The sequence below is a fragment of the Carcharodon carcharias genome, chromosome 33 (assembly GCF_017639515.1).
Source record: "Carcharodon carcharias isolate sCarCar2 chromosome 33, sCarCar2.pri, whole genome shotgun sequence".
NCBI lineage: Eukaryota > Metazoa > Chordata > Chondrichthyes > Lamniformes > Lamnidae > Carcharodon > Carcharodon carcharias.
Genome location: NC_054499.1, coordinates 2,993,749 through 3,020,414, shown reverse-complemented (window position 1 = coordinate 3,020,414; position 26,666 = coordinate 2,993,749). Strand labels below are relative to the sequence as shown.

Below are 26,666 nucleotides of genomic sequence, written 5' to 3'. Positions count from 1 at the left end.
GAATATGCTGACAGGATGAGATGAAGGGGGGCGCTGGGAGGAGGCTTTTGTGGGGCAGAAACACCAGCACAGAGCAGATGGACTGAATGGTCTGTTCCTGTGCTGTAAATTCTATGTAATGCTTCTGTTGGGAGGCTAATCACAGGGAGGTTGTGGCCACAGTGTCATGGTACCCATGGCCAGTGAGGAGGTTGCTCTGTTGGAGCCTGTGCTCAGGCTGTTCTGAGGACACTCACCTGGCAGCACTGCCGTTTCAGGCTCGGAGTTGGTGTACCAGGTATGCCAGTCTTTGGGATACTGCTCAAAGGAATTCATAATTCCATGAAAGTTTGTCAATTTATCGAGCTCGGTGATGTTGTCCCAATTGACGTCTGCAAGCCAGCCAGGACAAGGATTGTCCATCTGCTCCTCTCTGTCCAACACCTGTATGAAGCAGAGAAACAAAATGCTCATGTTTAATGGTTAGTTTTATAACATTTCAACAGCCAGCATCCTACCCTCTATTAGGCCCAAATCCACCTTCATTGCTGCTTCCAGATTGGAAATTCCTCCAAGTACCACACCCACAGTTCTAGACAGAACACTGATAAAGCTACAGATCTCACTGGCAAGCTCTCTCACATGAGCTTCTCTCTTTAACCCTGTCTGTTCAGTCACATTCACACCTCACTCCTGTGCTCACTGGCCTGTATTGGATCCTGGTAAAATGGGCATCCTAGTTTTCAAATCCCTCCATGGCTTCACACCCACCCACCCCTCCTTCCCCCTGACCCTGCAAGTTCTCTGTGCCAGTTTAATCATTCCACCATTGGCAGCTCTGGAATCCCCTCCTTAATTCTCCTCACCTCCATCTCTCTCTCCTCTTTTGAAATGCTCTTAAAACCAACCAAGCCTGTGTCACCTGTCCTAACATCTCCTCGTGGGCTTGGGGTCAAATACTGTTGATAATCACTTGTGAAGCACTTTGGGACACCTTACTGCAATAAAAGTGCAAGTTGTTGATGTCAGTGGCCTCTGTTTTAACAATACGTTGGGAGGTCCATTTTTATTCCTCCTAAGCTCAAGTCCTCCATCTAGGAGCTATTCCTGTTCTCTACATCCTCACTGCAATAAAATCTAGATACACCACACAACCACTAATACACCCACCGCATCCCCACTGGTACACACCACACAACCACTGGTACACTCACCGCATCCCCACCAGTACACACCACACAACCACTGGTACACCCACCGCATCCCCACTGGTACACACCACACAACCACTGGTACACTCACCGCATCCCCACCAGTACACACCACACAACCACTAATACACCCACCGCATCCCCACCAGTACACACCACACAACCACTAATACACCCACCGCATCCCCACTGGTACACACCACACAACCACTGGTACACTCACCGCATCCCCACTGGTACACACCACACAACCACTGGTACACTCACCGCATCCACACTGGTACACACCACACAACCACTGGTACACTCACTGCATCCCCACCAGTACACAACACACAACCACTGGTACACCCACCGCATCCCCACTGGTACACACCACACAACCACTGGTACACCCACCGCATCCCCACCAGTACACACCACACAACCACTGGTACACTCACCGCATTCCCATTGGTACACACCACACAACCACTGGTACACTCACCGCATCCCCACCAGTACACACCACACAACCACTGGTACACCCACCATATCCCCACCAGTACACACCACACAACCACTGGTACACCCACTGCATTCCCATTGGTACACACTACACAACCACTGGTACATTTACTGCATCCCCACTGGTACTCACCACACAACCTCCGATACACTCACTACATCCTCACTGGTACACACCACGGAGTGGCTGGAACACTCACTGCCACCCCCCCCACCCACCCCCAGTATACATTCACCACCGCACTGCAGCCTCCTCCCCTGCACACTCACCACACCCCCACGTAGGAAGAAGTTGTACTCGTCCATGTTGAGTTTCCCAGCCACCTCCAGGATCTTGATGCACACCTGGAAACTGAAAAGCAGCTTGTGCCGTTCAAAGAGCCCTCGGCAAGTGTACCTAGGAATAAGAGGCAGTGATGGTGGATCAAACTTCATTCAACTGCTTCCTGCGCAATGTGGCAGTTTAAACACTCGCACTGCTATACTGGGAGTGGTTAGAAGGGGGAACACTAACTTACATTGACCTTCAATCCACAGATCTCGGAGGAAGAAACTGAGATTGGTTTTGGTTGGGTTAGGGTGTAATAGGGGTTATTAAGGCATTAAGATACAGATCAGCCCTGATCTCATTTGCATCTGTAATGAGCTCACTGCCAGTTGCAGGTAAGTACTGGAACACTACAACATCCTGACTAATACAGCTCCCAGTGCACTTCCAGCGTAAACTAATGAGTGAACGCCACATGCCATACTGGACTGTTCAGCGCTCACTTTTCAGCTGCTGGACAAGCAAAGTTCTCAGGCAATATCTTCTATCCGGCAAAAATAATGGAGTGGGTTTCAGCAAGAGTGGCAGTGGATGTGCACAGCCCCTCCTATTCTAACAGTGCTCCCACTGTTTGTCCCTGAACCCTCATTAGGTGGACTGTACACTGGCCGCTTACCTGTACACAGCATAGGTGTGGTACTCGTTGAGATTGATGATGCGCTCCAGAAGCTTGGGGCTGCGCTTGCTCTTCTCGATGCTCAGGTTGAAGAGGTCAATATAGGCATCCAGTGCAAATTGGTACATGGGGTCGATTTTGCCCATGTCGTTCAACACAAAGAAGAGGATGGACGCTCGCTCGGCACACGAGCGGTATCCCTGAGGTTAAACAAAGGCACACGGCAACATTTCACAATTGCTCAGGGTGACCCACCCTAAGTAACCCTCCGTGATCTGCCCAGTTCCCTCTCAGCTTCACCTGGAGGGGCTAACCCTTGCTGTGGAAACAGTTCCCCATTCACCCACTTCCCTCATCCCAAAGAAGCCATTAACCATAGTCCACAGCATGTGAGACTCGGACTGTGTACCAGGGTCATGCCAAGAAGCTCAACCGCTTTCACCTGAGCTGCCTTCGGAAGCTTCTGAAGATCAGATGGCAGGGCAAAAATCCGGGCGCTGAGGTGCTCACACCCAAGCCGGCATGCTAAGCCGCTAAGCATCTACATTACACTGAGTTGTGCTGGTCATGTAGCCAGAATGCCTGAGACTTGTCTACCAAAGCCAATCTCCTAAGGAGAGCTTCAGCCTGGGGTGCGCTCTGATTGAGCTCAAAGGAAGTACGACAAGGACACTCTGAACACTTCACCCAGGAGTTTGGATATTGACTTTGAGTCCTGGGAGGTGCTCGCCCAGGATCACTGCGCCTGGAGCAAATCAGTAAGAAAATAGTACGGCTTCTTTGAAGGCAAGTGCATATCAGAGGCAGAAAGAAACGCTAGGAGAGGAAATCCTGAGCCAGCAACTCATCCAAAACTCAATCGTCTGCGGTGTCCTGTCCTGTTTGCAGCAGAACCTTCCGGAGGCAAATTGGCCTTAGCAGTCGCCAGTGTACCCACCTGAACCCTAGCAAACACCCCAGATGGTGCATGTGTGGATGGTCACCTTCACCTCAAAGGATGAAGAAGAAGCCACGGAATAAACCCTTGGGTGTTACAGCTCCTGTCTTTATAATAAAGCACACTGTGCACAAATCCTGAAACCCTCATCCATCCCTTTACTACCTCCAGACTCGACTATTCCAGTGCTGGGGGTGAGAGAGAGGGAGAGTAAAAAGGAAAGTTAGAGGGAGAGAGAGAGAGAGAGAGAGACGGGGAAAGAGGTACTTTCAAGTCTGGCACATCCAGTTGAGAGTGCGTAGTGAAGTTTCCTTTACAGAGTCTCGTTAATGTGTTTCTGCCCCTCCCTTGGAAGGGTACCCAGTGCTGCACCTGTAGAAGCCACAGCTCATTCTTGTATTCCATCAAGTCTATGGCACAGAAACAGACCACTCAGCAAAACTGCTCCGTGTTGGTGTGAATGCTCCACTCGAGCGTCGTCCCACCCCTTCCTCATCTCACCCTATCAGCATATCCTTCTATTCCTTTCTCCCTCATGTGTTTATCCAGATTCCCCTTAAACACATCTTTACGATTTACCTCAACCACCCCCTGAGGTGGTGAGTTCCACATTCTCACCATTCTCTGGCTAAAGAAGTTTCTCCTGAGTTCCTTATTGCATTTATTAGTGACTATCTTATATTTCTTGTCCCAAGTTTGACAGGAGGACAGGAGTCTGTGTCCAGCAGCAACCGGATTGAGACCTGGCTCCTCGAAGTGAAAGGTCAGGGTTAGGCCCAGAAAGGTCAGAGTTTAATGTCCCCTTTCAGATGTTGTTTGGGTTGAGTTCAATTGATGCCTGTGCACTAACCTCTCGAGCAGAGTCAATTTTCACCTCCGTGGTCTCACTGCTCTCTATCTGTTCTGCAACCTCTGTGGCAGTCACCTTCGAAGTCTGCAAGGTGTTGACAAGCTGCACATCATCGAGTAGTGAGCCTGTTGCTTCATTTAACAATCTGGAGGAGATAGAATGGGAGTAAGTATGAAATCCAGCATTTCCACAGCATGCTTCCCAAAGTTCACTTCACAACTAAGGCACGCTCCCAACCCCAACTTCAGGATGGTTAGAGGTGCTTCTATTTTCTCCCCTCCTCCTCTTCTGAAGGCTGAATTTAGACCAGTTTACTGCTGGCGAGATATTTGACTGGATGGGGCATTAACTCATTCTCGGCGACGCATTCCCTCTGCGACCGGGCTGACAGGAGGGTTAGCCTGTAGCTCGTGTCCTTCTAACTCAGCCCAACAGGCTGATCACAGATCTTCGCGTGGTGACTGGCAACCCCTCGGGCTACCAAATCTGTGTCAGCTGAACTCCTTAACCTTTGGGCCTTGCTCAGGGTCAAACTCAACCTCTTACCTTAGAATTTCGTCCTCCAGCTCTTTCAGTTTCTTCTTGCCGGCTGCAATGTTCATCACCAATGAGTCTTTCTGCTCCTCCAGTTCAGGCCGTTCCTTCCTCACCACATTGCCCAGTAACTGTGCTTCAAGGCCCTAAAGTAGGAGTCAGCCAGAAAGAGGGCACGCATGAACACAGACCCAGACAAACCTACCAACTCGGTCCCCCCACAAGCACTGCAACATGGATGGGCTACAGCCCACCGTTCATATAATTCCTGGGGGAATTTTCCGAATGAATATTCCTGGTCTCCAGGGCATGTCAAACTGGCCCATAAAGCTCAGGCCTCCCAACCTGATTTCTGACTGACTGGTTTGTGTCACGTGAGCCTGAGGGTTCGGAGGGAGCTGGTTTTTTTGCACTGTCGCCTGTTTCATGGGAAAATGGGAAGCTGGAATACCGATTAGAATCGGCAGCTGGAGAATGGTGCAAATGGGAGTGTGAATTTAAACTTTCCACATTGCCCCTGTGCCTGCAAGGTACACCAACACACACATTCGGCTTGTACTTTCTATTCCAGTTTAACTCAGATCCGTCTGCCCTATCCTACCCGGAAATCCACCCCAGTCTGTATGCTGGGACCAGCACCAACCTGCACTTTGACAGCAAAATTGACGATGGTGGTCTTGGCTGAGATTTCTGGAGCGTAGTGTGGATTAGACAACTTTGTAGTGATGTAAAATCGGAATTCCTTGTTGTATTCAATCTCCTTGTCTCCGAGTTTCATCACCAGCCGCCCAGCTACAGAAGGGAAGGAACAGTGTAAAGCATGGGCCATGAAACCAGCACTGCAGGTTCCATTAAAGGGTTGGGTGTCCTGTGTTGCAAGCAGGGAGGTTTATTACGTTTTATTGAAAGAAATAGTTACGCTCTTGCCATTTCTTCCTCATTATTCTGCACTGGCATCGCTCTTTACGCCCTGCCAATCTTGCCCAACTTGCCATTCCACATGCTTGGCTCTACAGTGTTTCAGCGGATAATCAGCCCTGGCAGGAGGGATGACTCCAGCCAAGTCCAATCCTAGGCTCACCACAATTCCAACTGCACCCACTCTCTGCCAGGAGCCACTCGATTGAGGAGTCTGTGCTGATTTCTCACCCTCTCTGGATCTAGAGATGGTTGTAGCTCCCATGTTTTCCCTGAGCTGAGATCAGCTGAATTTACACAGAGCAGGGGATTGAGCCTAGCACCATGTTTTTACAACTCAAAGGTGCCATTTTAACTCAGCCTCATTTTAACCAACCTCCCTTTAAGGGCAGTGATTTTAAAATCAGCTCATTCATTCTGGCTTAGAAACCCATTTGGCAATTTTTTTTTTGAGTGTTAGAGTTTAGCCCTCCTAGTGATGAGTGTTACAGATGGGTTTAGTCCTCTTGGTCTCATTCCAATCCTTGCCAAGCTGGTCGGGTATCCTGCTCAATGGGTCCTAGCCATACCTGGGTTTCTCTACGACACTTACCAACTTTAGTGACAGATTTATTGAGGATGGGGGCGAGTGATGGATCCAGTTCTTCATGAACATTCTGGAGTAGGACAGGAGATCCAAACTGCACTCCCTTTTCCAGCACGCGGATGTAATCCGTCATCTGAAAGTCTATGACTTTCAGTCCCTGCGGGGAAGGTAACCACAAAGGCCTTAGCGTGGGAGGAATATTTTAGTAGGGCTCATTAAAATGGGTTATTTTCAGAATGCCAGAGAGTTACAGGCACCCCACTTCCCTCAATCCTGATATTTCAGCAGGGAGATGTCATTCTGAGGATAGCCCACAGTGGACAGGGAAAAAGCAGCAACGTTTTTCTTGTCACTTTCTAAGTTTCAAGCACCCTGTTCTACAAAGTCTTCCTCGTCTCTCGATGCTGTCTCGGTTGAAATCAGTTCCCAGTGTACTGTCTCCCATTTGAGCATGATAGTTTCCAAGTCCCTAAAACTACGTTACTGCCTCCCGGACCTTGGTCTTCCTTGTCCTATTATAATCTGCAGGCGTTACAAATCCAAGCTGAATCACCAGACTACTTCCTGAGGAACTTTCTCTGGCTTCTACTCCGATAGTGAAAACTCTCAGTTCTGCTATCATTCTATCAGGAAAGGCTGAAAAAAAAGGAGAAGGCTGAGGGGGTGACTTGATTAAGGTCTTTAAAATTAAGGGTTTGATAGGGTAGATGTGGAGAAGATGTTTCCACTTGTGGGGGAGACCAGAACTAGGGACCATCAATGTAAAATAGTCACTAATAAATCCAATGATAAATTCAGGAGAAACTTATTTACCCAGAGAGTGGTGAGAATGTGGAAGTCACTATCACAGGGAGTGGTTGAGCTGAATAGTTTCGTGACATTGAAGGAGAAGCTGGATAAATACATGAGGGAAAAAGGAGTAGAAGGATATGCTGACAGGGTGAAGATGGGAGGAGGCTCGTGTGGAGCAGAAACATCAGCACAGACTGGTGGACCTAATGGGCTCTTTCTGTGCTGAAAATACTTTGTATTTTAAACTTGATGGCTTTCTTAGCTCCATGTAGTGCTGCTCCTACACAATGCTCAGTGGCAGACGCCAGAGTGACACCTGGACATCCTCTGACAGCAAGTTTCAAAGCTGCTTCTGCAGAATCTAGTGACAGGTATCAGAGGTGCTCTTGCACACTCCAGTGACAGGTGCACTGATATGATCCAAGGAGCAGACCACAGACACTCTCAGCCAGGAGAACAGGATAAGTGCAGAATGTACTTTTGCAACAAGAGATCCTCACCATCAAAATGAGTTTGTTTTTCTCTTGGAATTCGTGCTTGGCCAGCATTTAGCTCAGCGACCAAGCAGATCAAAAAAGCAGGTTGCCTGCAGTTAATCTGGTAAATCAGCCTCCTGAGGCACCCAGGCAGTTCGACCTCAGTGGGAACACAAATCGGCTGACAGTAGATTACTCTGCTGAGGTGGACGCAGCTCATTTTCCTTTACGATACGCTTCACTGGAAAGGAACATGGGACATATATCTACATGGAGTGGCTAATCATCCGGTACACCTTTCAGCTTCCAGTGTAAGGTCGATTTCACTCCTGCAGTTTTTTTTGAGAATGTACGATGGTGCCACTGAGGGAGTAGGACACACTGTGTTACAAAGTGAGCTGCAGTTCTCAGTTTGAGCCAGCAGATGGTGGTGTCTACTGCAAATGATTTTCCAACTTGCCTCCAAAGGCAGACCATTGTAAACCCAGTGTGACCCATTCTCATTTACTCACTCACATTCCATTCAGTGATTTATTTGCTCAATTCATTTCTTCAGGGAATGAAAGTGAACATTTTAGTTTATTCCCCCAGTTGTGTTAGCTCCAGCATGCCTAGAAAAAATGTGCTCAGGTACAGAATAAACCACCCTCCACACTGTCCCATGAAACACTCCCAGGACAGGTACAGCACGGGGTTAGATACAGAGTAAAGCTCCCTCTACACTGTCCCCATCAAACACTCCCAGGACAGGTACAGCATGGGGTTAGATACAGAGTGAAGCTCCCTCTACACTGTCCCCATCAAACACTCCCAGGGCAGGTACAGCACGGGGTTAGATACAGAGTAAAGCTCCCTCTACACTGTCGCCATCAAACACTCCCAGGACAGGTACAGCACGGGGTTAGATACAGAGTAAAGCTCCCTCTACACCGTCCCTATCAAATACTTCCAGGACAGGTACAACCTGGAGATAGGTACAGGATAAAGTTCCCTACACTGCCCTCATCAATCATCCAGAAAGTAGTGATGTTTAATAATGAGATAGTATGCGATCTGTAGGGCAAGTTAACTGACTGCAGTCTAACTGAGGTTTGGTGTATAGCAGAGAAACATTAAAAATTGTGGTTTTTCTCCTTTTGGTCCCCCTGCATTCTGGATTATCCTATGGTGACTGGATATTAATTCCTGTACGGTTGATGAGCCTGTGATACTGAAATTCAGTATGACACCCTCCTGGTGTCTCTGTGTTTCACAGTGCCTGGGGTGGCTATGTTGGGAATTTGGGAAATGTAACTTTCATTCTTTGTACTTATTTAGATGAATAACCTAATGAGGTGGGTTCAAACATTATGTGGTCAGGGTTTAGTGTTTAGGGCAGTGTGAAAGGTGCTGTACCTCTCCTTAACAAGCTCGAGTTGAACCATTGGGATCTTACTAACTCAGGGGGCCCATATCCAAACACCAGTCTGATCCTAACCAGAGCTCCAAGTGGGAATGCCTCAATTGGATTCAACTGAACTGGACTAGGGAGCAGGAGCAATTAATTCAGCTAAGCTTGCTGGTCCTGCCAACACTCTCTCAGGCTCACAGATCAAAAATGGCAATTTAAGGCAGCTGCTGCTTGTGTCCTGCACCCACAGGTGTAGATCTGTCTCTCAGTTTGAGTTTTTACCTCAAGAGAAGACGGGAAAATTGTAGGGAAGTATTGTTATTTAGCTGCAGAGAGTGACTGCACTATTTCTGACCAGGATATTGATGATTGAGGTGTCCCGGATTGATTTTAGGCACACCATTTGCGTTGTGTTCTATCCTCTACTCACTGCATTTTGCTGGAGACATCACCCTGCTTTAATCAGGAGACGTTGCTGCAGTTCTGGTCAGGAGCTCTGTTTCCTGTAGTTTATAGTGAGTCTTTTTAAATAGACCCTGTATGCTGCTTGATGTAGCACACAGTTAAAAAGACTTTCAGAGTTAGATGAATAAATAGATTTGTTTGCTATAAGATTGACTGTTTGAAGTGAATCATGAACCAAGTCTGCCACCGATGCATTATTGACATCACTGTGTCTGACAATTATTTTTATCTATTTACAACCCATGTTAGTGCTCAGATTTTCTTTGCAGCTTATTGCCTTATGAGCCTCATACCTTAGAGTTCTCCATGTTCTTGATCCATTTCAGAGCCTGACCTTGTGGGTCCACCATCAGAGGCCATCTGGGGGAGGGAAGGATAAAAGTCAAGCTGTGCATTTTACTCATTCTCATCAGTTCCCAGTGACTGCAGCTGGGATAGCTCTTTGCTATCACACTCCTTACTCAAAAGAAGTCACTCACATTCCACTAACTTACACAGAATGTATATCGACTGTCATCACATGGAGGTGATTTTCTAGTCCACTGCAGTGAATCAAACAGAGTAAAGCTCCCTCTACACTGTCCCCATCAAACACTCCCAGGACAGGTACAGTACGGGGTTAGATACAGAGTAAAGCTCACTCTACACTGTCCCCATCAAACACTCCCAGGACGGGTACAGCACGGGGTTAGATACAGAGTAAAGCTCCCTCTACACTGTCCCCATCAAACACTCCCAGGACAGGTACAGTACGGGGTTAGATACAGAGTAAAGCTCACTCTACACTGTCCCCATCAAACACTCCCAGGACGGGTACAGCACGGGGTTAGATACAGAGTAAAGCTCCCTCTACACTGTCCCCATCAAACACTCCCAGGACAGGTACAGTACGGGGTTAGATACAGAGTAAAGCTCCCTCTACACTGTCCCCATCAAACACTCCCAGGACAGGTACAGTACGGGGTTAGATACAGAGTAAAGCTCTCTCTACACTGTCCCCATCAAACACTCCCAGGACGGGTACAGCACGGGGTTAGATACAGAGTAAAGCTCTCTCTACACTGTCCCCATCAAACACTCCCAGGACAGGTACAGTACGGGGTTAGATACAGAGTAAAGCTCCCTCTACACTGTCCCCATCAAACACTCCCAGGACAGGTACATCATGGGGTTAGATACAGAGTAAAGCTCACTCTACACTGTCCCCATCAAACACTCCCAGGACGGGTACAGCACGGGGTTAGATACAGAGTGAAGCCCCCTCTACACTGTCCCCATCAAACACTCCCAGGACGGGTACAGCACGGGGTTAGATACAGAGTAAAGCTCCCTCTACACTGTCCCCATCAAACACTCCCAGGACGGGTACAGCATGGGGTTAGATACAGAGTAAAGCTCCCTCTACACTGTCCCCATCAAACACTCCCAGGACGGGTACAGCATGGGGTTAGATACAGAGTAAAGCTCCCTCTACACTGTCCCCATCAAACACTCCCAGGACAGGTACAGTACGGGGTTAGATACAGAGTAAAGCTCACTCTACACTGTCCCCATCAAACACTCCCAGGACGGGTACAGCACGGGGTTAGATACAGAGTGAAGCCCCCTCTACACTGTCCCCATCAAACACTCCCAGGACGGGTACAGCACGGGGTTAGATACAGAGTAAAGCTCCCTCTGCACTGTCCCCATCAAACACTCCCAGGACAGGTACAGTACGGGGTTAGATACAGAGTAAAGCTCCCTCTACACTGTCCCCATCAAACACTCCCAGGACGGGTACAGCATGGGGTTAGATACAGAGTAAAGCTCCCTCTACACTGTCCCCATCAAACACTCCCAGGACGGGTACAGCACGGGGTTAGATACAGAGTAAAGCTCCCTCTACACTGTCCCCATCAAACACTCCCAGGACAGGTACAGCACGGGGTTAGATACAGAGTAAATCTCCCTCAACACTGTCCCCATCAAACACTCCCAGGACAGGTACAGCACGGGGTTAGATACAGAGTAAAGCTCCCTCTACACTGTCCCCATCAAACACTCCCAGGACGGGTACAGCATGGGGTTAGAATCACAGAATCACACAGTGAGGCCCTTCGGCCCATCGAGTCTGCACCGACACGTGAGAAACACCTGACCTATCTACCTAATCCCATTTACCAGCACTTGGCCCATAGCCTTGAATGTTATGATGTGCCAAATGCTCATCCAGGTACTTTTTAAAGGGTGTGAGGCAACACACCTCCACCACCCTCCCAGGCAGCGCATTCCAGACCATCACCACCCTCTGGGTAAAAAAGTTTTTCCTCACATCCCCCCTAAACCTCCTGCCCCTCACCTTGAACTTATGCCCCATTGTGACTGACCCTTCAACTAAGGGAAACAGCTGCTCCCTATCCGCCCTGTCCATGCCCCTCATAATCTTGTACATCTCGATCAGGTCGCCCCTCAGTCTTCTCTGCTCCAAGGAAAACAACTCAAGTCTATCCAACCTCTCTTCACAACTTAAATGTTTCATCCCAGGCAACATCCTGGTGAATCTCCTCTGCACCCCCTCCAGTGCAATCACATCCTTCCTATAATGTGGTGACCAGAACTGCACACAGTACTCCAGCTGTGGCCTCACCAAGTTTCTATACAACTCCAACATGACCTCCCTACTTTTGTAATCTATGCCTTGATTGATAAAGCCAAGTGTCCCATGTGCCTTTTTCACCACCCCACTAACATTCCCCTCAGCCTTCAGAGATCTATGGACACACACGCCGAGGCCCCTTCGTTTCTCAGAACTTCCTAGTGTCATGCCGTTCATTGAATACTTTCTTGTCAAATTAATCCTCCCAAAGTGTATCACCTCACACTTTTCAGGGTTAAATTCCATCTGCCACTTATCTGCCCATTTGACCATCCCGTCTATATCTTCCTGTAGCCCAAGACACTCAACCTCACTGTTAACCACCCGGCCAATCTTTGTGTCAGTAAAGCTCTCTCTACACTCTCCCATTAAACACTCACAGTGTAACACTCCCTTGGCCCTCAGACAGTGCAGCACTCAACCGATCCACAGACAGTGCGGTACTCCCTGACCCTCCAACAGTGCAGCGCTTGCTCAGTACTGATCTGATGACAGTTCAGTGTTCCCTTAGTAGTGACCCTCTGTCAGTGTAAGTGTTCTCCTTTACTCTGGGCTGTTAGTGCTACATTTGACTCTGCTTCACTGGTGCATATCCCCAATGTACCTGTTGCCTCTGGTTACGATGACTCCATTTTCTGTGGAGAAGGCATCTGTTGGCAGGCCCTGGATATTCCAGTCTCGTACTGTGGTGGGATTGGAAAGGAAGTTTGCAAATGTAAATTCAGGAGAGCAAGCAACGGCCCTCTGGTTGATCTGTGGGGAACATCAATCAGAGAGTTTGACTGCAGTACAATCAGCCACACCAGGAACCCGCGTGCAAATTGGCTGGTGTGACACTGGGGGCTTGATCACCTCAGCCTTGGCATTTTCTAGGTATGAAAGGCAGGAGGAAGAAGGGATGACTGAGGGAGGTGAGGAAGTCCTGCAAGGGATGAGTTAGAAGATGAGAGGAGTCTGAGGAATCTGGACTTCGGAACAATAAGCAGTAGGGAGGAGGGAGAGCCTGCTAGCTGGATCATTTGATGCTTAAAAGGAACAATGTTGGATAAGTTCAGAGACATTGCAGCCATTAAAAGATCAATGCTTCCTCATGAATGGAAATGCTCCTGTTCTCCCTTTTCTCTTGTCTGGGCACCCCCTGTGTGACCAACAGCAATCAGCAACTGTTAGGATGGTGGGAATATCAAATGCAGCACATAAACATCACCTTATACAGGTACATCACTGTACACAGGTACGCCCCAGTACTCAGGAATGCCCCAGTACACAGGCCCAGTAGGTATACTCCAGTATACATACACATCAGTACACAGATACACCCCCATACACAGGTACAGCCCAATAGGTACACTGCTGTACATAGGTACATCCCAGAACACAGGTACACCCAATAGGTACATGCTAGCACACAAGTACACCCCAGCCCACAGGTACAGCCCAGTACACAGGTATACCTGGTACACCCAGTAGGGAAACCCCAGTACACAGGTACATCCTGGGTGCACATGTACACCCCAGAACACATACACACCACAGTATCCAGATATACCAATGTACACAGGTACACCTTAGTACACCTACATACCACTGTACACAGGTACACCACAGTATACAAGTGCACCACAATACACATACACACCACAATATCCACGTATACCAATGTACACAAGTACACCTTAGTACGTATACATACCATGGTACACAGGTGCACCATGATATACAGGTGCATCACTGTACACAGGTACACCACGGTATATAAATACATCATGGTATACAAGTACATCACAGTACACTGGTATACCACGATACACAGGTAGATTGCGATGCACAGGTACACCACAGTACAGAAGAACATCACATTACATAGGTACAACACGGTACAAAGGTACATAAATGTATACAGATACAACATGGTACACAGGCACATCAATGTATACAGGTACGACACGGTACACGGGTACAACACGGTACACGGGTACAACACGGTACACGGGTACAACACGGTACACGGGTACAACACGGTACACGGGTATACCAATGTCATGTTTACCAACCTCTACCTGACTCAAAATCAAAGGCTTATCCCAATGACGGGTAGGGGTACATCAATGTATACAGGTACACCACAATACACAGGTACACCACGATATAAAGGTACAGCTCGGTGCACAGGTACATCACGGAACACAGGTACACCATGGTACACAGGTACATTAGAATATACAAGTACATCACAGTACACAGGTACACCATGACACACGGGTACACAGGCACATCACAGTATAAAGGCACACCACAGTACACGTACGCCACGGTACAGGTACACCAATGTCATGTTTACCAACCCCTACCCAACTCAAAATCAAAGGCTTATCCCAATGACTTGGGGGAGGTGTAGTGGTATTGTCACTGGACTGGTATTCCAGGAATCCAGCGGTAATGTTTGGGGGACCAGAGTTCGAATCCCACAACAGCAAATGGTGGAATTTGAATCTAGTAAAAATCTGGAATTAAGTCGAACGATGACCATGAAACCATTGCTGATTGTTATAAAAACCCACCTGGTTCATTAATGCCCTTTAGGGAAGGAAATCTGCCGTCCTTACCCGGTCTGGCCTACATGTGACAACCACAGCAATGTGGTTGACTCTTAAATGCCCTCTGAATAAGGGCAATTGGGAACTGGCAATAAATGCTGGCCGAACCAGTGACGCTCACATCCCATGAACAAATAAACAAAAAACCTAGTGCTGCAACCAACGCCGGTTACTGATAAACCAGAGCTACCAGTCACTGGCCCAATAACCTGGAGATACCAGTCAGCAATTAACCAGAGATATCGTTCAGTAATAATCCGAAGAAACCAGTCACTGGGCCAATAACACAGAGGTACTGGTCACTGATAAACTGGAGGTATTGGTCACTAATAACCCAGAGATACCAGTCACTGATAAACCAGAGGTTTCAGTCACTAATAACCCAGAGATACCGGTCAATAATAACCCAGAGAAATCAGTTACTGACCCAAAACCCTGGAGATCTCAGTTAGTAATAAACCAGAGATATTGGTCACTAATAACACGGAGATTCTGGTCAGCAATAACGTGGAGATACCAGTCACTGGCCCAATAAGACAGAGATACTGGTCAGTAATAACCTGGAGATACCAGTCGTGTTTTGCAACAACACACGAGATGCTGGCCCTCTGTTATAATGATGCGGGCCAGTTGATATCTGACATTCACCTCCTTCATCCAGATGTCGGTAACAATCTCGTCACGATAATTCGATAGAAAAGGGCCCATGTATGAGAGGAAGGCCGAGGCCAGCAGGCAGTCTCCAACCAAGTAACCCATATCCGATTCCAGACCCTGGAAGAAAACAGAAAAAGCCCTGTTGGAGCTGACCATGCGAGGATGAACAACGCTGTTAAAAGAGTAATTGAGCAATTTGGTATGTAAAGTAAGCAGTGTGGTACAGGTTCCACAGAGAGGCTTTATAATAATTGACTGCAGGCAGAGTGTTTCAGTGTCACTCCACCTTGTCTCTACCAAGCAAGCAGACACATCACCAAGTGTCACTTACATACTGTAACTTCAGGTGAAATTTGGACACAACAGGGGTAATATTTTTTTTTAACCGACTCCCTGTTTTCAGCATCAATTGAGCAGCAGCGAAATTAAATGTTTTGTATTTACACGGTCTTGCTTTCTGCTTGGGACCCATCCAAAAAGTGATGCCCCAGTGGGTTGCATGTTAGCAGCAGAATATGCCTTCAGGACCCCCCCACCATTCTCTATCTGTGTTACCACCTCCAGTTCCTCAACCCACCCACACCCAGGGGCGGTACATGTTGGGTGTCCAGCGATAGGCAAAGAGATAGCCAGCTGCTCTTGGGTGACATACTGAAAGGGATTTTGGCTATTTAAATCAATTCAGAATAGACCCAATACCTGTAGAACATTCTGAACTCTTAAAAAGCTTCTGACATCAGAGTTTCATCCTGGCGCTCCATCCAGCAATTCCACTGTCACTGGAGCAAGGGGAGATGGAAACTCAGCAGATGGGGGCAAGTGAAGCTGGGCAAGTGGATGAAGTAGCAGTGGAGGACCATTTTGGAGATAGTGACCAGGTTACAGTTAGAGTTAGCATCATTCTGGAAAAGGATAAATAAACAGGAGTAAAAGTTCTAAATTGGGGGAAGACAAATTTTGCAAAGCTGAGAGGTGAACTGGCAAAAGTGGATTGGATACAACAGTGAGAAGGGAAAATGATGTCAAATCAGTATTCAGGTATTCAAAAGTGAGATTCTACAGCCACAGTGTAGATATATCGCCACAAAGTAAAAGGATGGTACTGTCATGACTACGGATCATAGCCCCGGATTACTTGTGGACATACTGACCTGTGTTTTTTAAAAAAGGACATATAAGCAAACACTGGCTGAGACTAAAGTAATCGCTTGCTGAAAAATTCCTATGTGGATTAAACCTGACCAACTAGGCCAGAGAGAAAGGAATATCGCACCTAAAAAGCTGTCAAAGAATCACAGTGCAGAAGAGGCCCTTCGGTCCCTCGAGTCTGCATCAACACGTGAGAAATACCTGACTTATCTACCTAATCCCATTTACCAACACTTGGCCCATAGCCTTGAATGTTATGATGTGCCAAGTGCTCATCCACGTACTTTTTAAAAGGGTGTGAGGCAACCCACCTCCAACACCCTCCCAAGCAGTGCATCCCAGATCGTCACCAACCTCTGGGTAAAAAATTTTTTCCTCGCATCCCCCCTAAACCTCCTGCCCCTCACCTTGAACTTGTGTCCCCTTGTGACTGACCCTTCAACTAAGGGGAACAGCTGCTCCCTATCCACCCTGTCCATGCCCCTCATAATCTTGTACATCTCGACCAGGTCACCTCTCAGTCTTCTCTGCTCCAGCGAAAACAACTCAAGTCTATCCAACCTCTCTTCAAAACTTAAGTGTTTCATCCCAGGCAACATCCTGGTGAATCTCCTCTGCACCCCATCCAGTGCAATCACATCCTTCCTATAATGTGGTGACCAGAACTGTACACAGTACTCCAGCTGTGGCCTCACTGAGGTTCTATACAGCTCCAACATCATCTCCCGACTTTTGTAATCTGTGCCTCGATTGATAAAGGCAAGTGTCCCAAATGCCTTTTTCACCACCCCACTAACATGCCCCTCCACCTTCAGAGATCTATGGACGTACACGCAAAGGTCCCTTTGTTCCTTAGAACTTCCTAGTGTCATGCCGTTCATTGAATACTTCCTTGTCAAATTACTTCATCCAAACTGTATCACCTCTCACTTTTCAGGGTTAAATTCCATCTGCCACTTATCTGCCCATTTAACCATCCCGTCTATATCTTCCTGTAGCCCAAGACACTCAACCTCACTGTTAACCACCCGGCCAATCTTTGTGTCATCCGCAAACTTACTAATCCTACCCCCCACATAGTCATCTATGTTGTTTATATAAATGACGAATAATAGAGGACCCAGCACAGATCCCTGTGGTATGCCACTGGACACGGGCTTCCAGTCACTAAAGCATCCTTCTGTCATCACCCTCTGTCTCCTACAACTAAGCCAATTTTGAATCCACCTTATCAAATTTCCCTGTATCCTGTGTGCCTTTGCCTTCTTTATAAGTCTCCCATGTGGAACCTTGTCAAAGGCTTTTCTGAAATCCATATAAGCTACATCAACTGCACTACCCTCACCTACACACCTCGTCACCTCCTCAAAAAATTCAATCAAATTTGTTAACCATGACGTCCCTCTGTCAGGGCCTCCTTCAGACTGAGACACTTCAAAGGAAAAGATGCAATGCAAAAACTGAACTGTAATCTCCTATGGTTGTGGAGATAATTGAGGCTGGTTACCATCTTAGCAGAAACCATTTCTTGTTGAGTTATACCCCAGTCTGTGGACATGAACTGAATTGAAAGAGAGCCATTTCTGGGCAAAAGACATGTTTGTTTTGCCCTTCCAGGAATATACAACGAAAGGGCAACCCTGGTCCCTGTGGGCTAGTCTGGTGTTCTAGTTCTACTGTGCCAATCTGGTGTTTTGCTGTGTGCTATGCTAGTGTGTACTGTGAAGGTCACAGCTGAAGGACACCGATTAGGCATCCCTGCTTTTGCAGGTAAAAAGTTTCTCTCTGATTGCTAGAAGCAAGTCACGAGTCAGTAAAGCCACAGTCGAAAAGGAAACAGGATACCTCCTTTCAGCTAACCTGCAGAACCAAAAGTCTCCAAACCAACTGCTCAACTGCTGAAAGTCAGTGCTACCGTAATCATTCAAATTAACAGCCACAATGTTTCATCATCTACTCCTCATGGACAAGCCAAAGACTGATTCGTATATCTTTTTAACTTCTATTTCTGGACTCACTTCTCATTTCTAATCTGCATGTATGTGTGTTGTGTTTTTATTATTTTTTTCTCACGTTTTAGTAACTAATAAACTTACTCTTTCTTTGACTCAAAAAAGCTTGGCTAAATTGGCTCCTTTTAAAACATAAATACATTTGGACTGGGAAAAGGTATCCATGAGGGAAGAGATCCTTCTTAAATTAACCTTGTTGCAACCGACCAAGGGGGTTGAATAAAGAAGGGGAGGTAGTTCATCCCTCCTCACCTGGGAGCATAACAATTTGGGGTACCTCGTCCAGGATCATAACAAATTGGAGGAACCTTGCCCAGGGACTGGCCGTATCAGTACTGCCAAACCTAGTGCCCCCTGGTTATCTAGAAGTATACAGGGTAAGATAAAGAAGAAAAAGAAAGCTTATGACAGTCACAAAAATTTGATACCGTAGAAAGCCTAGAGGAGTATAGAAAGTACGGGGATGAGATAATAAAGGAAATTAGGAAAGCAGAGAGAGGATACGAAAAGATATTGGCAGGTAAAATCAAAGAAGACCCCAAAATGTTTTACCAGTACATTAAGAGCAAGAAGATAACTGAGAAAGAGTAGGGCCCATTAGAGACGCATCTAGTAACTTTTGTGTTGATGCTGAAGATGTGGGCAGGGTTCTTATTGAGCACTTTGTCTCTGTCTTCACTTAGGAGAGGGATGATGCAGACATTCCAGTTAGAGGAGTGTGAAATATTAGATATAATAAGCATAGTGTGATAGGAAGTACTGGAGGGACTGACATCCTTGAAGGTGGATAAGTCACCAGGGCCGGATGGATTGTATCCCAGGTTGTTAAGGGAAGCCAGAGAGGAAATAGCGGATGCTCTGAGGATCATTTTTGAATCCTCACTAGATACAGGCCAGGTACCAGAGGATTAGAGGTCTGCGAACATTGTACCAATATTTAAAATATGTTTGAGGAATAGACCAGAAAATTATAGGTCAGTCAGTCCAACTTCAGTAGTGGGCAAATAATTGGAATCAATTCTGAGAAACAGGATAAACTGTCACTTAGAAAGGCACGGACTGATCAGGCATAGTCAGCACGGTTTTGTTAGGGGAAGATTGTGTCTTACTAACTTCATAGAATTTTTTAAGTAACAAGGAGGATTGACGAGGGTAGTGCAGTGGATGTTATCTATATCGATTTGAGTAAGGCATTTGACAAGGTCCCACATGGCAGACTGGTCAGAAAAGTGAGATCCCATTGGGAAGGGGAAGGTGGCAGGTTGGATCCAAATTGGCTCAGCGACAGGAAACAAAGGGTAATGGCCGATAGATGTTTTTGCAAATGGAAAGCGGTTTCCAGTGGCGTTCCACAGGGCTCAGTGTTGGGCCTTGCTGTTTGTTGCTTTTTATTAATGATTTGGACTTAAATGTGGGAGGTATGATTGGGAAATTTGCAGATGGCACAAAAACTGGCCATGTATTTGACAGTGAAGAGGGTAGCTGTTGTCTCCAGAAAGATATCAATGGTTTGGTTGAGTGGGTAGAAAAGTGGCAAATGGAATTCAATGGGAAAAAATGCGAGGTAAGATTGGGGAAGGGCAAACAAAGCAAGGGAATACTCAATAAATGGGAGGATAGTAATTTGGTAGTACCGATCTTGAGAACTGCTGAAAAAGGAGACAGGTTGAAGCTTTTCATCTTGCACTCATTAGGGCACTTCGCAAGAATACTAATATAAGGGGAAAACAATAATTTATACTATTCATGAAATGATAGCTATTCGTTGACTCATTCCTCAGGGCAATGCCTTGACCAATCAGGGTCAAGCTGCCTGATTTAAATTTCAACAAACAAAATAAGTGACAGCCATTCGCTGATTCATTCCTCAGGCAATGCCTTGACCAATCAGGGTCAAGCTGCCAAGTTTAAATTTCAAACAATGCTTGGCAGTTAACTGTCAGTCATCATCACTGATGCATTCTCCACGGAAACTCCAATCAGAGTCCATTTACGAACCTATCAGCACTCTCAGACACATGTTAAATTGTAATAAATTGTTGCTTTCCCCTTATGTTGGTAATTTTGCGAAGTGTCCTGATGAGTACAAGACAAAAAGCTTTGACATATCTCTTTTGTCAGCAAAATGGAAGGATATTTGAGGGGATTGAGGAAGTGAGAGACCTTGGAGTGTCCACAGGTCTCTGAAGGCGGTGGGACAGGTGCAATAGTCACTAGGAAAACACTGCCATCATATGGGGAAGCTGCAAAAGTTGCAGGAGAGGGCTGTGAGAGTTTGCTCCACTGGGGCTCTCCACTCCCCTACCTCCCCATCCATATCTAGAGCAAAAACAGAAACAGAAATACCTGGAAAAGCTCAGCAGGTCTGGCAACGTCAGTGGAGAAGAGCACAGTTGACGTTTCGAGTCCTCATTGTTTGCACCATCTCATGCTGAAGCCTCATTCACATTAGCCCAGCGCCTTCATGAATTGGAAAGGCTCCCTCTCCATTGACAAGTGACTAGCAGGTCAGTGGCCATGACCCAGGCTGCTGCCACAGTTGCTCACTTGGAGTGACTTGTCTCTGACTTGGCTGGACACCTCACATACCGCCTGCCCGATTTCACGATACATAAAAACTGACCCCACTGACTTGAGCAGAAAGGGTTCACATACCATACTCTCTAGTACCTTACTCAAGAACTCATTCTGGCAACATTCCAGGCAGGGAGCATCAGCAAACTATAAGATTTCAGAGCCCGATCCAGTCCTCACTTGATGTCTGCTTATGTAACAGTGAGCAAGCGCCTGTCCTTGCTCAGCTCAGGACCCTGGGTACTGAAACCATTTACAGTGTCCCCGCTGCAGTCTGCACTGAGAGCCACTGACTCTGTACATAGCGAAGGTGAAAGCTCAGACCTCCCTGATCATACTGTTCAGTGCTATACTGTTAAGGGCCTCTGCTCCTTTTAGTTTTGAACTGGTTTCTGGTGAGTTTTGATGTTCTTTGTAAAATGACAGGAAAACTCTGTTAAGTGATTAACCTGTTACCCTCAGTCAAGTCCTTGTTAACACCAAGTTGGCTTTTTCTATTGTTCTCTTGCTGTCAACCCCAGCTTCATTCTCCTAAACTCGCCCTGAGCTCTTGACCTCTGTATTCAATCACATTGCCTTCTTACCTGGTCCTTAATGCACTAAATTTAAAAATCTTCATTCTTTACAGATATCTCTGTAGTTTTGCTCCCTAACTTGAAAATCTCTTTTAACTCTCCACATCAGCATGTGTTCTTCGGCCTTCCTATTCTTCACATGTCCCCCTGCCTCTATACCACATCAGTCCCCATGGCCCCTCATTCTAGAACTTCCTCCCTAAATCTTGGCTTTGCTACCTCTCTTTCTCTCTCCCACCTTGAACGATGCCTCTGAAAACCAATCTCTTTAGTCACCCAACTACTCTCCCTGTTACTGCCCACTATCTTTTTTCACTTCTGTGAAACACCTTGGGAGTCTCTCCTAGTTTAGGCTCACTATAAATAATGCAAGTTGTTGACTTGGTGGGAGTACAATGGAAATAAGGCGTCACTGAGGCTATGTACCAGAAAGAAAGAAAGATACAAAATGCAGGAGGGGGAAATAGAAAATAAGGAAGGAGCAAGGATATGAAAGAAGAGAGATGAAAGGGAGCTGATTCCAGTTGAACAATCTGCACAGTCACTGCACACTCCTCCTCACCTTGACAGTCTGTTCCCAGCGTCCTTTCTCTGCAGCCAGACCTGACAGCAGTTTAGCGGCACGGTCCAGTTTGATCTCCATCTCCTCTGACCTTTTGCGCAGATCTTCCTTTTGAGCCAGTTTTTCATCATATAGTTTCTTCAATGTATCCAGCTTCTCAGCCACCTGGTAGAGGAAGTGGAAAATCACATTGAAAATAACCGCTTGCAGCGTAGCACCCACGCTGTCCAAAATTTGCAGTTGTGCACATTTTACAACTTACTGCATTCTAAACAAAAGGAACTACAGGACCAGCTGTGAAAATTGCAACCCACCTGCCCAGGCCTAAAATTCTCTAGACTCTATATCTCTCACACACCCTTCACTCCCTTTCTTTGACAAATATCTTGCTAGCTTCCTTCTGAAATTGGCAGTACTGCTTCCACATTCTGTTGGCTTTTCCTGTCTCTGCCCTTTGTACAGTTTTGGAATTAGGGTTGGGTTTATCTGGAAACAGCAAGTTCTGTGAGGGCTCTGCTTTCTGAAACATCCCTGGTGCTCTTCAGGGAAAAGTCAGGCAGGGATGGCATGCTTAAGCTATGCCGGAGGCTGCTTGGAGGACCAGGTAAAGTGTCACACACTTATAACTCACAGCTCCCTATTACCAACTCCATTTTGCTTAATGGAGACATCAGATAAAGGCCATTTAACCCAGTGAGACTGTCTCCCTGTCAGAGATTAATCTCATCTCCTCAGCACACCACTCAATCCCTTCAGCCAACTAATAATGTCCCTTTTAAATCACCTTCTCAGTAACTCAGGCCACTATTCCATCAGTCTTTGAATTGAAAGGCTCAGTTCCTTACTCAAGTCTACCCAATTTTTAACAATCATCCCTTGGTACCAGATTGAAGGATTTATCTGGTGTAACTTTGTCAATCCACATTGTAACCTTGAATAATTTAGATCACCTTAAGTCTTATTTGGCATGGCTGGAGAGCTGCCCCTGTACCTCAACCTATACCTGTCCTTTGACCGGTAGCTGGGAAGGAGCACAGGTGTCCGAGCATGGCATTTTCTGACGATTTCACTACTCTCATTTGCATTGGAACACCAGATCATCATGCAGCACATCACTGAGTTGGAGACTGAAAACCCACCATGCCAGTAAATCGGAATCGTGAAGAATATCGCAATGAATTGGGATAGTTTTCCTTAGAGCAGGGAAAGTTAAGGTGAATAGAGAAGTTCAAAATCATGAAGGGTTTTGATGGGTGGGGTAGATAAAAGGAAACTGTTTCCAGTGGCAGGAAGGTTGGTAACCAGAGGAACGCACATTTAAGGTCATTGGCAAAAGAGGGAGAGATGAGGAGATTTTTTTTTTTCACACAGTGTAAACTGGAACGCGCTGTCTGAAAGGGCAGCGGTCAAAGTGAATTGAATAAATATTTGAAAAGGAAAAAAAAAGCAGGGGCCAAGGAGAAAGAGCAGGAGAAGCAGGATGGCACTTTCAAAGAGCTGGCACAGACACAAAGGGCAGAATGCCCGCTTTGTGTATTGTTTCATGGTTTTATGAATGAACTCTATTGATAGTTGACACAATGGCATTTTAATATGAATCACTGGACTCAATATTCACTACATCTCTCCACAAAATGTGTGTTTGTGGATGTCAAGTGAGGCCATGATCAGCTTAGATGTGATGCCCTCCACAGATGAATAAGCTCTCAACATGACTGCCTGAAATCAAAGCAACATGTGTGGAACCAAGCTGCAGAGTGTGCCAGCAACTTTGAGAGTGAGGAGGAGAATCTGGAGTAAAAAAGAACTCACAGTATTTTGATGAAATGTTGCACAACTTGATTGGAAAGGTGATAAAATCTCCAGAAAATAAACTGCAAAGGGAGTGGCTAATAGCTGGCCTTGGGCTGAAGATATGAAAATCAAGGAGCTTTTTATTGCTTTCAGCAAATGTAAATGGGAGGCAGAACGTTAACAAAGCAGCACCTTATAACAAGGCAGCACGCACCTCTCTTAACTTAGCCTGTGCATCAGCGAGCGATGCCTGCTTTTCTGCCAGCTGTGCCATGGCGTCCCTGAGGCGAATTCGCTTGGGTTCAACCACACGGTAGAGTCTGCCGTACAGCTGTGGGTAAAGAGATGGAGAGAGCAAGTTAGAGAGAGGTAAGAATTCACTGTGACCCAGTTAGCTCCAGGAAGAAACACATGGAAACAGCTTTTAAAGGGTTTTTATAGCTTGTTCTCCATTGCCGAATGTTCAGCACCATTTGTGATTCCTCAGATACTGAAGAAGTCCATATCCATATGCAGCAAGACCTGGACAATATCCAGGCATTGGGTGATAAATGGCAAGTTACATTTGCGCCACACAAGTTCCAGGAAATGACTGCCTCCAACAAGAGAGAATCTAACCATCTTCCCTTGACATTCAATAATACCACCACTGAATCCTCCACTATCCACATCCTGAGGACTACCATTGACCAGAAACTGAACTAGACTAGCCATATAAATACTGTGGTTACCAGAGCAGGTCAGAGGCTGGAAAGTCTGTACTGAGTAACCCACCTCCTGACTCCCCAAAGCCTGTCCACCATCTACAAGGCACAAGTCAGGAGTGTGATGGAATACTCCCCACTTGCCTGGATGAGTGCAGCTCCCACAACACTCAAGAAGCTTGACACCATCCAGGACAAAGTATCCCGCTTGATTGGCACTTCATCCACTACCTTAAACATTCACTCCCTCCACCACCGACGCACAGTAGCAGCAGTGTGTGTACCATCTACAAGATGCACTGCAGCAACTCACCAAGGCTCCTTCAACAGCACCTTCCAAACCCCCGACCACTACTACCTAGAAGATGCATGGGAACACCACCACCGGCAAGTTCCCCTCCAAGCCACACGCCATCCTGACTTGGAAATATATCGGCTGTTCCTTCACTGTCGCTGGGTCAAAGTTCTGGAACTCCCTCCCTAACAGCACTGTGGGTGTACCTACACCACATGGACTGCAGCGGTTCAAGAAGACAGCTCACCACCACCTTCTCAAGGGCAATTCGGGATGGGAAATAAATGCTGGCCTTGCCAGCAACACCTATATCCTGTGAATGAATAAATTTTTAAAAATGTGAATTCCAGTCTAGCTTTACACTCCTATTGACAGAGCCCAATAACCCCGCTAATAAAGATATGGACTCCATTCATAGGAGCAGCATATCATCACTAGCATTAAAAACAGGAACATCCAGTCATATTTAATTTAAAGGACATTTTATTTTATCCATCTGGATTTATAATTCATTAGCAATTTGGTTAAGAGTTAAAGGAACAGTGAGAAAGTGAGATTCCAAAAGAGAAGCAGAGGCAAGAGTCAAATGATAGGAGAAAAGATCGAGGGAAAATAAAACAAGCAAAGGGGAAAGCATAGTAAACAGGGAATAAAGAGAAAGGGTGAAAAGGGGAGAGATGTGGATAATTGAAACTATACTTGCCTCCATGGCAAGAACCCACATACAGAGGGATTTGGCCGCCACAGACACACGACCAACAATTTCTGGCTGGAAGTCTGGTTGTGCGCAGTATGTTCCAATTTTCTTCAGCACTTTGTCAGAAATATTGTCTTTGTCGAAATTAATGAGCTGCTTAATGAATGTTCCCTCACCTGAAAAACACGAGTTCACCTCATCAAAACCTGACTAAAACTCGCCACTTCATTGAAAACTGACGGGGATCGGTGGCCGTGACGATGCCCGACGGGGATCGGTGGCCGTGACGATGCCCGACGGGGATCGGTGGCCGTGACGATACCCGACGCGGATCGGTGGCCGTGACGATACCCGACGGGGATCGGTGGCCGTGACGATGCCCGACGGGGATCGGTGGCCGTGACGATGCCCGACGGGGATCGGTGGCCGTGACGATGCCCGACGGGGATCGGTGGCCGTGACGATGCCCGACGGGGATCGGTGGAAGCGGTGATGCCTGATGGGGATCGGTGGCCGTGACGGTGATGCCCAACGGGGATCGGTGGAAGCGGTGATGCCCGATGGGGATCAGTGGCCGTGACGATGCCCGACGGGGATCGGTGGCCGTGACGATGCCCGACGGGGATCGGTGGCCGTGACGATGCCCGACGGGGATCGGTGGCCGTGACGATGCCCGACGGGGATCGGTGGCCGTGACGATGCCCGACGGGGATCGGTGGCCGTGACGATGCCCGACGGGGATCGGTGGCCGTGACGATGCCCGACGGGGATCGGTGGCCGTGACGATGCCCGACGGGGATCGGTGGAAGCAGTGATGCCCGAC

The 26,666-nt window shown here is 47.0% G+C and overlaps 1 protein-coding gene across 1 annotated transcript in view; it reads right to left on the bottom strand.

Annotated features, from left to right (window-relative positions):
• dnah2 (dynein, axonemal, heavy chain 2) overlaps window positions 1-26,666 on the bottom strand; it is a 251,184-nt gene that overhangs the window by 15,707 nt on the left and 208,811 nt on the right. The window contains exons 62-74 of the mRNA XM_041178731.1: window positions 25,850-26,019; window positions 24,362-24,478; window positions 22,354-22,518; window positions 15,473-15,598; window positions 12,832-12,980; window positions 9,883-9,949; window positions 6,473-6,623; window positions 5,606-5,754; window positions 4,975-5,108; window positions 4,429-4,573; window positions 2,642-2,841; window positions 1,968-2,094; window positions 237-423 (exon numbers count right to left, since the gene is read on the bottom strand). Coding sequence (XP_041034665.1) covers window positions 237-423; window positions 1,968-2,094; window positions 2,642-2,841; window positions 4,429-4,573; window positions 4,975-5,108; window positions 5,606-5,754; window positions 6,473-6,623; window positions 9,883-9,949; window positions 12,832-12,980; window positions 15,473-15,598; window positions 22,354-22,518; window positions 24,362-24,478; window positions 25,850-26,019 — 1,887 coding nt within the window. The remainder of the gene's footprint in view (window positions 1-236; window positions 424-1,967; window positions 2,095-2,641; window positions 2,842-4,428; window positions 4,574-4,974; window positions 5,109-5,605; window positions 5,755-6,472; window positions 6,624-9,882; window positions 9,950-12,831; window positions 12,981-15,472; window positions 15,599-22,353; window positions 22,519-24,361; window positions 24,479-25,849; window positions 26,020-26,666) is intronic.